At 38.8% G+C, this 15,320-nt stretch overlaps 1 protein-coding gene across 1 annotated transcript in view; it reads left to right on the forward strand.

Moving 5' to 3' along the window:
- LOC126184063 (KICSTOR complex protein SZT2-like) overlaps positions 1-15,320 on the forward strand; it is a 513,866-nt gene that overhangs the window by 334,557 nt on the left and 163,989 nt on the right. Inside the window, exons 19-21 of the mRNA XM_049926423.1 lie at positions 10,544-10,715; positions 10,823-10,988; positions 13,084-13,250. Of these exons, the coding sequence (XP_049782380.1) occupies positions 10,544-10,715; positions 10,823-10,988; positions 13,084-13,250 (505 nt within the window). The remainder of the gene's footprint in view (positions 1-10,543; positions 10,716-10,822; positions 10,989-13,083; positions 13,251-15,320) is intronic.

A 15,320-nucleotide genomic window follows, 5' to 3' on the forward strand; every position in this document is an offset into this window, starting at 1 on the left:
TATTCACCCAAGCAAGCACACCTCATGCTCACTAGACTGCCACCACTGACAGCTCCTACTGGAATGTGGCTGATCCATTCCAATTAGAGCTGTCATTGGTGGTGGCCAAGTGTGCATGAGGTGTGCTTGCTTGTGTGAATATTTGTATGTTTTCTTTGCTGAGAAAGGCTTTGGCAGATAGCTGTATGTGTAACAATTGTTTGAAAAGTGTTACAAAGTTATTTTTCCATTTCATTGGACTATTACATTCATCAGTATAAGTAATTACAAATTACACACTACTGTTTATGTGAAGATTATCTCAGGATTCCAGTTTCACATCAATTTTGAGAAGAAAGAGAAACATTTTTTGTCCTGAAGTCAAGCTACTCATGATGATGCCTACTTTGAGACATTACTTAATCTTTATTAGACTATTAATAATCAAAGGGGAGGGGTTATATAATGGGGAATGTGTGTAACTTGCAACTCTTGTAACATATCAATTACTGGCTAAATGTTAGTTGTCTGGTCTGACTCTTCAGTTTTCAAAGGAGAATGATACCCACAGGATGGCATGAGTGTGCTAGTACCTTTCTGAGAAGTTTGACAGGAAGCAGCACCTTACAGCAAGTATTTACGAGCGTTAACAGGAAATGACCAATTGTGAAGTGCCTGCATTCTGGTATGGATGCAGATTGGCCAAATGGTGTGCACCTTAAAAAAATTTCACAGACCAGTTTTGGTAGCTCACAAAATTGAGGATCAGCTGGCCACCCTTACAAGTGTAGGATGAAGTTGTGAGCCCACTGGGGTGGAGCTGAGGTTTTAAAAGTGTTGCATGTATCAGGTTGGGAGAGAGTAATCCCCAGTAATCAATAAAGCTATTTTCCAGTTTTTGCGAGAAAGGGAGAGATTTAATGAGCATGTATTTGCTAGGTGGGCAGAGGTCTTATATTAGATCATGGAGCCATCAGTTTGTTGGAGATATTGTTTGATAATGAGGCACACTTAGCAAGGTCTTATAGGAGACAGTAAATTCTATTTGTTCTGGTGCAAACTTATGGTGTTTTTACACATGCCATTTACACAGTTATGACTATATTACTTTTACCCAAAAAACTTGGCCACTACAAATGCGTTTTCTGTTTCTTGACAAAGTTCATCTTATGTGTTGGAGTTTGAACATTGTCAGCATTGAAGTATATGCTGAAGAGTTTGGTTTTCTTCACAGTTACACTGAATATGCTCTTCATCAGTGTAACGCCATCTTGACAAACTAAACTTTGATGTGCCAACTTCAGATCTCAATTAGCTCAGGGGCTTCCAAGTTCTCCATTTCTCATCATAGCCAGGAGGTAGAGTTTCTGAATGGTGTGGTAGATCATAGCCCTCCATAGTTGCAACTGACCTTTTTCAGCATAGTTGCAACTGACCTTTTTCAGCAGTGCTTCTAAGTGCAGTTGATGTTCGTAGGAAAGTCCTCCTTGACTTCAGTCATTGCAGCTGCGGCTTGTACCCATACAGAGCACATGTTCTCTCCTGCTCCACTTTTTTTCCTTTCCTCATTCGTGGCTATTTCTCTTTGAACAAAATGTGGTCCCATTCATGTGAGGTGGTAAAACAATTCAACTGAAGTGGATTTCAAGCAACCTGTTATGATACTGTAGGTGTCTGTGAGAGCTATGTCCACATTTTGGCATGTTTTGAATTATACCAGACAGGACATACATACTCTGCTGAAAAATAGCATAGTGCAGTTGCAGAGCTTTGTAGAGTTTTAGGTTCACTACCCCACTGTGATTCAGCCAGTTTCCGTAGAAAATTGTTCCTGGTAGAAACGATTGTCTAGCAGTTCGTGCAGGGTTTTGTGAAAGGGAGAGATCTATCAGGTGTCACTCCTAAATAGTTTGGGGTCTCACAATCTGACCATACTATCTTTAATTTGTGACTACTTCCCCCTTTTTGCAAATGAAAAGCACCCACTTTTGTCTTTCTGGAATTTGGTGTAAGTTGATTTGTGTTGTATTATCTGGAAAGTTGTTTAATTGCAATCATGAGGGTGAAAGCTCCTCTTGTTGTGTTCTATGGTTTGGTGATTTGTGTACATCTTGAACAGAATTGCAGCCAGCACACTTCCCTGCAGGGTGCCATTTTTTTGTAGTCTCCATTGGCTGTGCTGATCTTGGAAATCAATGAAGAACCAACAATTCTGCAAGAGAGTGGCAGTTAGCCTAGGTAGGGTAAAATCCTTGGTCAGGTTGCAGACCTTGGCTAGAAGTAGTTGACTGACAGTGTCATATGCTGCTGGTAAGTCAGCAAATACCACTCCTGTCACCTTATGAGCTTCAAATCCATCTTCTTTAAACTGTGTGAGATTTTGCAACTGTCCATACAGCTTGTGCCCAGTCAAAATCCAGGTTGATGAGGTATAAGTAAAGTGTCAATTATAGATAATAGGTGATTTAGATCCAATCTTTCCAGCAATTTGTAAAAGTGACATAGTAGTGCAACTGGTCTAAAATTCTTTGGATTATTTCCTTCTTTGCCAGGTTTCAGCAAAGTGATAACTTGGCTCTTCCTCCATATCTTTGGGATTTGGCTTCTGCTCATGCAGTTGTTGAAAAGTTGGAGAATCCATTTCTTTGTTGTTAACTCAAAGTGTTTAATTTGCTCAGTTCATATATCATCCACTCCAGGAGATTTTCTATTTTTGCTCTGTTTGATAGCCCTTTCTAATACTTCCATGCTGAATGATATTGTGAGGTCACTTCTCTCCTCATGCTCTTTCCTTTGCAGTTTTGGTTTGTATGATATGTGGTTTGCCTTCCAGTTCAGCAGTAACTGATGTGCTGTTTGATTGGCAGTGGTACTGTGAGCTGCAATGGTCTTAGATCATTGCTTAGGCATCTCAGAAGACTCCAAGCTTTATGGCTGTCTATTTTCAGATCCAAGTTTTCTATAGTTTGCATTCACTTATCCCACTGTGTCTCCCTTATAGGGAAATGAGATTGTCCCCTGCTTCCATGGTCACTTCACTGAAAGGATTTTCTTCAAATAAGTTGCTGTATTCTGCGACTAGGGTGGGTTAGTGTGACATAAGCCCAGGGTTATAAGATGTTCAACAGCTGCAAGAGAGAGGCACTTTAGAGCCATGGTAAAGGTGTTGTAGCATCTGGCTAGTGGTTTTATAGTGGATACTTTGGCGTCAAATAAACCTGCAAATGTGGACTAGTCTGCCTTTTTAAAATTAAAACACCTCCAAAAATATGATTTCTGAGGTGGTCTAATGGCAGCAAATAATGGGCATATCATTAGTCTATGCTGTGAGTTGGATATTGGGGAACATACAGATTTTACACATTGTTGGCTGGTATTGCTGCTGGCAAGTATGAGGTCAAGATTGTAAGCTTTCCTCCCCCTGCTACTGTTAAAAGATCTTGGTACTTTTGCATCATGGATTAAGGTCAGGTGGCTCAATTCTGCCCATTCTTGTACTGCTGTCCCATTCTCATCTTCATGATCACAGCCCCTAACAGTGCTATGGCTGTTGGAATTGCTGATCATAAACTGCACATATTTATTTTGAAAATTGGATTGTTTGTTAACAGTGAATTCAGCACCAGGTGGTTTATAAAGGCATGAAATGGTGCAATTAGCTGTTTCTGGAGTGAGAATTTCAATGCTGTTTTGCTCCATGATTGCTGTGGATACAGTCTGGATACCTGGGTGAACAAAGATAGCACTTCCATATTTATCATGTGGTATTTCAGTGGTGAGACACATTCCATCTATTTTTGGTCTGTGCATGTGTTTCCTGTATGCACAGTATATGACACTGGTGTAGACTGCACACTTCTTGCAGCAGTTTTTCTTTGGCTTGTGTTATTCCTTCTATATTAATAGTCATTAACTGTGACCTGAAACGGACTCCAGTGTGGATGTTTCTGTTGTGAAAGGGCTAGTCATCATGCCCTGACATTTCCCAGAGTATTCCCAATTGCTTTTATAATTCACAAGCATCGCAATCTTTGGGGAGGCTCCTTTCTTCCACCTTGTGTTTTGTGTTTGGAGGAGATACTATTAACTGACGTGAATATTTTAATTCTATCTGGGAGGTCAAAGTAAGGTTGGTGAGCCTTATTTAGCACGATAGTATCTGTGCAACTGTGAATAGAAATAATCTAGGTCTGCCATCAAACTTTTTGGAGGAATTTACGGAACAATACATGATGTGATTGGTCTCTCACATTGCACGATGCTAAGAGTGAGTGGACTGTGGTTCAGACTGTGATTGGAACTTAATCTGACACTACAGAAGCTCCAAGATGACAGATAAGAAAAAACATTTCCTTTCCATATGCCCAAAACTCATGACACACAGAAGATGTTATGGCCATTCAAGTGGGCAGTTGTGATGTCTTCCCTTTACCTTTCATATCCTACACAACTAGTCTTTGCTTCTTTCGGAAGTGAGAGGAGTATTGGATGGAAATACTATTCTGTTGTTGTTGTGGTCTTCAGTCCCGAGACTGGTTTGATGCAGCTCTCCATGCTACTCTATCCTGTGCAAGCTGCTTCATCTCCCAGTACATACTGCAGCCTACATCCTTCTGAATCTGCTTAATGTATTCATCTCTTGGCCTCCCTGTACGATTTTTACACTCCACACTGCCATCCACTATTAAATTGGTGATCCCTTGATGCCTCAGAACATGTCCTACCAACCGATCCCTTCTTCTAGTCAAGTTGTGCCACAAACTCCTCTTCTCCCCAATTCTATTCAATACCTCCTCATTAGTTATGTGATCTACCCACCTAATCTTCAGCATTCTTGTGTAGCTCCACATTTCGAAAGCTTCTATTCTCTTCTTGTACAAACTATTTATCGTCCATGTATCACTTCCATACATCGCTACACTCCATACAAATACTTTCAGAAACGACTTCCTGACACTTAAATGTATACTTGATGTAAACAGATTTCTCTTCTTCAGAAACGCTTTGCTTGCCATTGCCAGTCTACATTTTATATCCTCTCTACTTCGATCATCATCAGTTATTTTGCTCCCCAAATAGCAAAACTCCTTTACTACTTTAAGTGTCTCATTTCCTGAGCACCTGAGTTAACTCGACTACATCCCATTATTCTCGTTTTGCTTTTGTTGATGTTCATCTTATATCCTCCTTTCAAGACACTGTCCATTCCGTTCAACTGCTCTTCCAAGTCCTTTGCTGTCTCTGACAGAATTACAACGTCATCGGTAAACCTCAAAGTTTTTATTTCTTCTCCACGGATTTTAATACCTACTCTGAATTTTTCTTTTTTTTCCTTCACTACTTGCTCAATATACAGATTGAATAACATCGGGGAGAGGCTACAACCCTGTCTCATCCCTTCCCAACCACTGCTTCCCTTTCATGTCCCTCGACTCTTATAACTGCCATCTGGTTTCTGTACAAATTGTAAATAGGCTTTCGCTCCCTGTATTTTATCGCTGCCACCTTCAGAATTTGAAAGACAGTATTCCAGTCAACATTGTCAAAAGCTTTCTCTAAGTCTACAAATGCTAGAAACGTAGGTTTGCCTTTACTTAATCTAGCTTCTAAGATAAGTTGTAGGGTCAGTATTGCCTCACGTGTTCCAATATTTCTATGGAATCCAAACTGATCTTCCCCCGAGGTTGGCTTCTACTAGTTTTTCCATTCGTCTGTAAAGAATTCGCGTTAGTATTTTGCAGCCATGACTTATTAAACTGATAGTTCAGTAATTTTTGCATCTGTCAACACCTGCTTTCTTTGGGATTGGAATTATTATATTCTTCTTGAAGTCTGAGAGTATTTTGCCTGTCTCATATATCTTGCTCACCAGATGGTAGAGTTCTGTCAGGACTGGCTCTCCCAAGGCTGTCAGTAGTTCTAATGGACTGTTGTCTACTCCCGGGGCCTTGTTTCGACTCAGGTCTTTCAGTGCTCTGTCAAACTCTTCATGCAGTATCATATTTCCTATTTCATCTTCATCTACATCCTCTTCCATTTCCATAATGTTGTCCTCAAGTACATTGCCCTTGTATAGACCCTCTATATACTCCTTCCACCTTTCTGCTTTCACTTCTTTGCTTAGAACTGGGTTTCCATCTGAGCTCTTGATATTCATACAAGTGGTTCTCTTTTCTCCAAAGGTCTCTTTAATTTTCCTGTAGGCAGTATCTATCTTACCCCTAGTGAGATAAGCCTCTACATCCTTACATTTGTCATTTAGCCATCCCTGCTTAGCCATTTTTCACTTCCTGTCGATCTCATTTTTGAGACGTTTGTATTCCTTTTTGCCTGCTTCATTTCCTGCATTTTTATATTTTCTCCTTTCATCAATTAAATTCCGTATTTCTTCTGTTACCAAAGGATTTCTACTAGCCCTTGTCTTTTTACCTACTTGATCCTCTGCTACCTTCACTACTTCATCCCTCAAAGCTATCCATTCTTCTTCTTCTGTATTTCTTTCCCCCATTCTTTTCAATTGTTCCCTTATGCTCTCCCTGAAACTCTGTACAACCTCTGGTTTAGTCAGTTTATCCAGGTCCCATCTCCTTAAATTGCCACCTTTTTGCAGTTTCTTCAGTTTTAATCTACAGCTCATAACCAATATATTGTGGTCAGATTCCACATCCGGTTCCTAAATCTCTGTCTTACTATTATATAATCTATCTGAAACCTGTCAGTATCTCCAGGCTTCTTCCATGTATACAACCTTCTTTTATGATTCTTGAACCAAGTGTTAGCTATGATTAAGTTATGCTCTGTGCAAAATTCTACCTGGTGGCTTCCTCTTTCATTTCTTATCCCCAATCCATATTCACCTACTACACTTCCTTCTCTCCCTTTTCCTACTATCGAATTCCAGTCACCCATGACTATTAAATTTTCGTCTCCCTTCACTACCTGAATAATTTCTTTTATCTCATCACACATTTCATCAATTTCTTCGTCATCTACAGAGCTAGTTGGCATATAAACTTGTACTACTGTAGTAGGCATGGGCTTTGTGTCTATCTTGGCCACAACAAGGCGTTCACTATGCTGTTTGTAGTGGCTTACCCGCACTCCTGTTTTTTTATTCATTATTAAACCTATTCCTGCATTACCCCTATTTGATTTTGTATTTATAACCCTGTATTCACCTGACCAAAAGTCTTGTTCCTCCTGCCATCGAACTTCGCTGATTCCCACTATATCTAACTTTAACCTATCCATTTCCCTTTTTAAATTTTCTAACCTACCTGCCTGTTTAAGGGATCTGACATTCCATGCTCCGATCCATAGAACGCCAGTTTTCTTTCTCCTGATAATGACATCCTCTTGAGTAGTCCCCGCCCGGAGATCCGAATGGGGGACTATTTTACCTCTGGAATATTTTACCCAAGAGGACGCCATCATCATTTAACCATACAGTAAAGCTGCATGCCCTCGGGAAAAATTATGGCCGTGGTTTCCCCTTGCTTTCAGCCGTTCGCAGTACCAGCACAGCAAGGCCATTTTGGTTAGTGTTACAAGGCCAGATCAGTCAATCATCCAGACTGTTGCCCCTGCAACTACTGAAAAGGGTGCTTCCCCTCTTCAGGAACCACATGTTTGTCTGGCCTCTCAACAGATACCCCTCCGTTGTGGTTGCACCTACGGTATGGCTATCTGTATTGCTGAGGCACACAATCCTCCCCACGAACGGCAAGGTCTATGTTTCATGGGGGGAGGAAATATACTATTAAAAAACATTAATACTGTTCTAGACAACAATAATGTTTAAGTGATAGTCACAAAGTTATCTGAGAGTGCAGGTGCAATCTGTGGAAATTAGGTGGAAACATGACTAAACATACTTTAATTTAAAGCAAAAAATATATTACTTCAAATAGATCTTCTGTGCTTTGTGACTTTGTTATCCAGATAACCCTCTTATTAAACACTTTTTAATAAGTATATCTCTTTTTGCTTGCTTATCCTTGTCTAGCTAAGCTAGTGCTGTATCAAAAATTTTAAGAGCTGCACACTGAACTTTGTATTTGTGTCCAATTGGGGGTTGTGAACCTCTTTATAAATTTTTAGTACCATCCATATGAATCTACCATAGTTCTTCTTTGAGTTGCTCCAGGCAGTCCAACATGATACACTGTCCATACAAGTAAACTGTACCGGAGGGCAGGTCACCTGGGTTTCTGGGATGTTGCTTCCTCTGCAGAGAAGCTACCACTCCATAGAACCATGTTAATGAATTTTGGGTTGGCATTAGCTTTTCCCACAGTAAGATTTATGTGATGTACATAAAATCCTGCATGACTACACTGAGATGTTGAAACAGCATCACTGACTCCACTGTATTACACCTAATGCTGCAGCCAAACAGGGCAGAATTTATTTACATCTACCTACATGTATTACTATACTTACATTTGAAGAAACCTGGCACTCACCACAACTAGCACTGTTCTGCCTCAAATCCAGCTGTAGATAGTTTTTACAGTTTGTGTGGGACACTATACCTATTATTGACAGTAGCAGTAACCATGTATGAACATAACAGCTGGTGACATTTTCAATCAGCTCTTTTATATATTTTGTGAAAGAGGAGGGATGCAATCACATGTTTGTCAGGTACACCTGCTATTATATTTTCTTCTGATAATCTTCATTTTGAAATTCATATTGAATTCTCCTAAAAAATCCTTAGGCTTAGAAAGAAGGGACAGAAAAACAAACAAATGGTTAGGAGAAAACTCTGAAGTTGATGACATAATATTTACTGTTAAGAAACTGAAATGGAGATGAATGGGGCAAATAATGAGCTGAATGTTGGGAGATGGATGAATGAAGAAATTCTGTGTGGGAGTCCTTGTGATAAGAGAAACCCTAGAGGATGACCTAATGCAAGATTGATTAACAGTGTAAAGCAACAGGCAAGGCAAATTTTAATGTGAGAAGCTGAAGATATTTATCAATGGAAATGACTAGGGGAGTCCTGCATCCAGCAGTGGATGACAAATGGATGATGATGAGTCTTCAACTGACACTACATATTGACGTCTACCTGAATAGGAGCCCTTTGTGCATTTACATGTCTTATGAAATCTGCTGTAGTACAGAACTGCATTAAGAGGCTTCAAAATAGGTCATATACTCTTCGGTGTTTCTTGACTAAGAAGAGTTTCACATGATTATTGTTTTAAAATGTGTACTGACGCTGAAATATAACTCTTGAAAGTCATTTCATTTGAGCAGCATATATATTCTGGAAGTCTGAAACTGTATCATGTTAGTCATGTAAGCATTTAGCTCTGTGCATAAGTCTTGTTACCCTTCTGGTAAATAGGAATAATTTTGTATATGTCACATGCCCAGTGGTCTGCGACCACCAAAATCTAATCACACCAACCTGTAATCCTCCTGGCATCAATCTCTGCTAATCTGTTGTCCCATGTCCATACCCACACCCACCTCCACCCTTGCAGTCATACCCTCTCTCCACAGTCTCCCTCTTGCTGTTTTCCATTTCCACCTCCCAGCCCACTCCTCCATATCACTGTGTGCAGCCTGTGTCCTCTCTCTGGAGCCAGATTCTCGTCCTGTGTACCTGCTACCTCTCTTTCTCAGCTTTCAGTCACCCTGTCACACACAAAAGCTTGCAACTGTCTCAGCCTTGTATGTAAATTGAAGGGGAAATTCTACTTTCAGCTGCAGCCCTTCAATTTAGATGTTATGTTTCACATCTGTAGGATCTGTGTGATGTCTGTTCTTTTGAAGGAACAGACACCACACATTGAAACAAAAAGTCCCAGTCTAGTTTATCCCTGTTGAAGGCTCAATGACTCAGTTTTTGGTGAATTAGCCACTTTCTCCTTCCAGACACTGTGTACTATGTGTGTGCTCCTGTGAAACCTGCTTGTATTGGTCAGTGTTTGCTGTCTGCTCTTCAGTTCATTTCCATGATTGTCTCTGAGACTGTTAAATGGCACAACTTCTTTGTATACTCTGCATATTGTACTTTATCTGTCAGGTTACCCTGTTCTCAGCTGTATAAATGAGTATGAAATTTGATGGGTGTGGGGCTGGGGACACTACTCGATGCTCCCTGTTGTTTCATACTTTTTCTCAAGTTGAAAGTCATCTGAACAAAATGATTTTGTAATTAATCTATCATGATATATTGCAACTGAAATTCATGTATAAAATTTTTCTATTCCCTCAGAAGTCATATGAGGACTACTGAAAGCTTTTTAGTAATATGTCCCCACTGCACCTGGTTTAGGCATAAAAAATGCTGGTCTTGTCTATGGAATATGTGTAGAAATGGAAACATAGTTATGTGAAAGTCCATCTCAAATGACTTTGTCTATGTATGTTGATCTGGATGGTATTATAATTCAGTACATTTCTATAAACACATTGAAATTAATTGCATTTTGTATAACTTCTTATCCTCTTTCTAATCTATTGCCTATTTTATACATCTGACAATGCCAGTAATAATAGCTATATACATTTACAATGACTTTTAAAAATATTCTTTTTATAGGTTACATGAAAATGTGCATTTATCTTGCAAGCTTGGTCTCACCGGACCTCCTAAATCAGACACTGATGATAATTCACCTGGGCCTGTATCAAGAAGCTCATCATTGACCTCATTAAACATTTCAACCAGAAAGCAGCCCAGTTTCGTTTCAGAAGATGGTCTCAGTAGTCAAGTGAGTTATATTCAAGATTGTAGCAGCACTTGGTCACTTGTGAATATAAAGTTAGTAGAATTTATGATCAGTAATACACATAATTTTTCCCTCCATTCCAAAAACAGGCAGAGGAACTAGCTAGGAGAAAATCATTTGGGGAAAGAGATGCACCTGCTGTGCCTAATGGTTCTGGCTCCAATGATGGTGTAGTAGCCTGTGCCACACCACAACCACCAGCTGCGAAGCCTGATGATGTTATATTTTTAAAAGTTCATGGTATTTCTGAAGCAGGTAGTTATTTCAGTTGACTGTATGGTATAAAAACATGCTAAATCAGTGCTAAATAACCTGAGGCATATTTATTGGTAGTTTAATAGATTTAAATGTTACATGAGTGTGTCATAGGTTAAACAGATTTTGGTTCATGTTTAACTGAGTTAGATTATTATCACATCCTTAAGTTGGCTGTGAAATTTGTAAAGTCATTTATGTCATTGTACTGAATCTCAGTAAAGCAAGGCAGTATTGTGTGTATGTGTGGGGGGGAAGGGGGGGAGCATACGTGTGTGTGTGGGGGGGGGGGGAGGAGGGGGGGCATACGTGTGTGTGTGCAGGTGTCCTCTTCCTCCTCCAACCTCTACACACACACACACACACACACACACACACACACACACACACACACACACACACAGAGAGAGAGAGAGAGAGAGAGAGAGAGAGAGAGAGAGAGAGCTGTGGTTTGTTACTCATTACAAAAACAAAATTGTTTTTGAAATGGTAGAGATCTGTGACTGAGTAGCTCTGCTGTGTGGCATTTACAAAATTTCACACATGTAAATACTTGTGGTGTAATTTTTTTTCCATTCCAGAGATATTTTGTAAGACAGTGTCTTATTTTGTTACTTATGTATTCATTGACTCTGTCTTGTGCATCTCTGTTTCCTTTCAATGCTGATTTTATACAAATTTTCCATGCACATTTTTCATGGAAAAATTAAGAGATGAATACTGTTTTTTAGGTTTGTGTAGATAGAGTTAGCAGAGCTTTTTATTTGTATAACCACAGTTCATATCAGAAATGGAACTGAATACTCAGTGTATCCTTCCACTTTTTGGTATTATGATTACAGTGTTGGGTCAATACTGTGTGGTTTGTTTACTTATGCAATTGCATAGCAGCAGAATTTAATGTGAGACGGAATTTCTTATCCTGATTACTCTTTCTTTATCCCATTATTAATTCAGGAAGTACTTAAATGTTGTTACACCTTTTAGTGTGAGATTCCTTTTGTAATGATTTTTATGCATGACAGTGTGATATAGCCAGCAGTTTCTGTTTTATTTGCTAACAGTTGTGGGTTATTGTAGCAATATCTGTTTGCATCTGCTGCAACTATTCATTTTTGGGGTACCATCACTGCAACAGTTCTCCATAATGAATTTTCACTGTGCCATGGAGTGTGCACTGATTTGAAACTTAGAAGGTAGGAGATGAGGTAATGGCAGAAGTAAAGTTATGTGGGTGAGTTTTGAGTTATGCTTCCGTAGCTCAGTTCATCGAGCACTTGTTTGCGAAAGGCAGAGGTTCCATGTTAGGGTGCTGCTCCAGCACACAGTTTCATTTTGCATCTTATCCTCCTTCTTGACTAAGACATCTTTGAACTGAACTGAGACTCCTTCATAATTTCTAATTTTGCTTTCTAAATCTACCATTGAATCAGTGTGCATAGTCCAGTGGCTCTGAAACATCTTCCAATAATTTTTGGAATAAAATATTTCATTATGTCATTATAGGAAATGAACAAGTTGATAGGGCCTTTGTGTATTAAGCTTTTAAGTCTTCAAAATATAATAGATGTACAATATGATTGCAAACATATGCTGTTGTGTTGCGCTACTTTGCTTTCTCAAACATGAACATTATACTCTGTCCAGTAAGCTTATAATACCTTGCTCTGTGTAGCCTTTGGTATCACAAAAACAATTCATGCAGGTACTATAAAATTTTAATGCAACTAGAGACTCTAGTTTTTGTCCGAAAACTATGATAACACAACATAAACATTGATAAATGATTCCGTATGTGAGTGAATATTATTTGTGTTCATATAAAGCTAGATATTTAGACTTATGCTACCACTGATACCTCTTCATTGTAAGTAACAGTCAAAAAGGAAGTGCTGTGTACAAAAGAAATAACCACACACATCTCTGGTTGTTGTATAAGGTAAACATAACTGTAGACATGATTTCTTTTGTACTTTTTCTGCATTGGTAAATATGTTTAATTGTGAGTCTCTCCTTTTTTTTACAATTGTTGTAATGTAATTTTGGAGTTTGAATTATTTGGTGTTGCTTTCCTTTGTGCATTATTTCTCTTCAGGTCCAGAAATAAAAGAAGAACTCATCCAAGTTCTTCAAAACCGTTTAGATGATGCAATATTGGAAGTTCTTTCTGTGATGCTAGCAAGAAATCCAATGTGCAAACTTACGCCTGAAGATGTGCATTTTATACAAAAACCCTATAAATATCCAGAATCAATAGTGAAGGTACACAATCTGGTTCTTGATTGTATTCAGTTTTCCCTAGCTGTACAGTAATCATACATTTAATTTCATCAAGATATATTGAGTAGTCATAGATGGATCTAACTATATTAAAAAACAATGCAAACTTTCATGGGCATTGTTTGCATCCTTGGTCTTTTTGTTTTATGAGCATTAGACTGTAGTTCAGAACTGTACTAATTCCATGGTTCCAAAACCAAGGTTGTAAACCAGGATTATGAAAATGTGATATTTAAAAAAATCTGGAAGATATTTCATACTAAAATGGGATGAGAAGTTCTGCCTTATGCAATACACCTTATTTCTTTTGTTTCACCCATACATGTTTCAGCGCTTTTGTGCTATCATCAGTGGGTTCTATTACATGTTTCAGCACTTTTGTGCTATCATCAGTGGGTTCTATTTATTTTTTTAACTGTAAATTTGTTGTTAACATATTAATATTTTCGTCGTTTACAACATTATGTAAAAGTTGCATTTATAACTTAATTGGCGAAAAGTAACATACCTTACATTATATTATTGTCCTCTTGTTTTGGTAGCTGTTATGCTACACAATATACAACATGTCATCTGCAAACAGCAAAACGTAATTTATTTTCTATTTGTTATGTATTTACGAACGGAAATAAGACTGTATCACGTTTTCTTTCTGTAACTTACAGTTTTGAAGTTGTGGTAGGTTTTCCTGTTTTGTTGGCGAAGTAAATGGGCTTACTTCTTTGCCTGTGTTCATGTGGCAATGCAGTTTATCGATTATTCAAAACATAGGTGGAGTTTTCGCTGCCATTATGTGTTGTTGTGGTTGTGTGGCGTTCATTTGTTTCGTAGCGTGTTCTGTTGGCTGAGGCGCGCGACTTTGAGTTGTATTTGGTGTCAGTTGTGTGTGGTTTATGTGGGTTTGTCTGTGTGTGATGAGTACTGGGGCAGAGAGGGAGTGTGTGTGTGTGTGTGTGTGTGTGTGTGTGTGTGTGTGTGTGAGAGAGAGAGAGAGAGAGAGAGGGAGAGAGAGGAGGAGAGAGAAAGAAAGAAAAGAGAGAGGATTTTTGTGTGTGTGTGTGTGTGTGTGTGTGTGTGTGTGTGTGTGTGTTTTACTTGTACAGTTCTTCTATTGTGGTGAAGAGAGTTTTGTTGCACAGTGATGTGTATTCATTGAGTACTTTCTTTCCTTGGGCTATTGATTTTTGGATGTGGTAGTTTTCTTCTATAGTTAATTTTTGGTATAGGCTGCTGCTGGTTTTTAGGATGTGAAGGTCAGTTTCAATGTTAGTTGGGTGGTGGTTGTGTGCTACCAGGTGGTCTGCAAATGTTGAGTGTGTGCTATTGCTTTTCAGTGCTCTGAGGTGTTCATTATATCTGGTTCTGAAGGTCCTGCATGTTTGGCCCACATATACAGATTGACAGCAGTTGCAAGTAAGTTGGTAGATGCCAGACTGGCTGTATTTGTCAGTGTTGGTGGTAATTCTTCCAAATCTGCTCTGTATTGTGTTGTTGGTTCTGTATGCTATGTTGAGTCCTTGTTTCTTTAGTATATTAGCCACCCTGTGTGTGACTTTGTTGTTGTAAGTCATTATGTGCCATTTGTTGCTTACTACTGTCTGCCGATTTGTTGTGTGATGAGTTGTGTTTGTATGTATGTGTGTTTCATGGTTATGTGCTGTTTGTTTTTGTATTTTGTGGTTTATTTTGTCTATTCTCTTTGCATCATATCCATTCTCCTGTGCAATTTGTTTTATTGTGTTCAGTTCTTGTGTGTAGTCATGCTTATTCATGGGTATTTTGTTCAGCCTGTGAAGTAAATATCTGAAGCTGGCTTCTTTGTGGGTTATGGGGTGATTGGATTGGTCATGAATAATGGTGCTGGTGAGTGTGGGTTTTCTGTAGATTGTGAATTCATGTTTGTTGTTTCTCTTGTGTATAGTGAGATCTAAGAAGTTAAGTTTTTCATCTGTTTGTGTTTCTATGGTGAATTGTATTTGTGGGTGGATGGAGTTTATGTTATCATGAAGTTCTTTTATGCGGGACAGTGGTTCGTCTATTAAGCAAATTAGG

This window comes from Schistocerca cancellata, chromosome 4 (genome assembly GCF_023864275.1).
Source record: "Schistocerca cancellata isolate TAMUIC-IGC-003103 chromosome 4, iqSchCanc2.1, whole genome shotgun sequence".
NCBI lineage: Eukaryota > Metazoa > Arthropoda > Insecta > Orthoptera > Acrididae > Schistocerca > Schistocerca cancellata.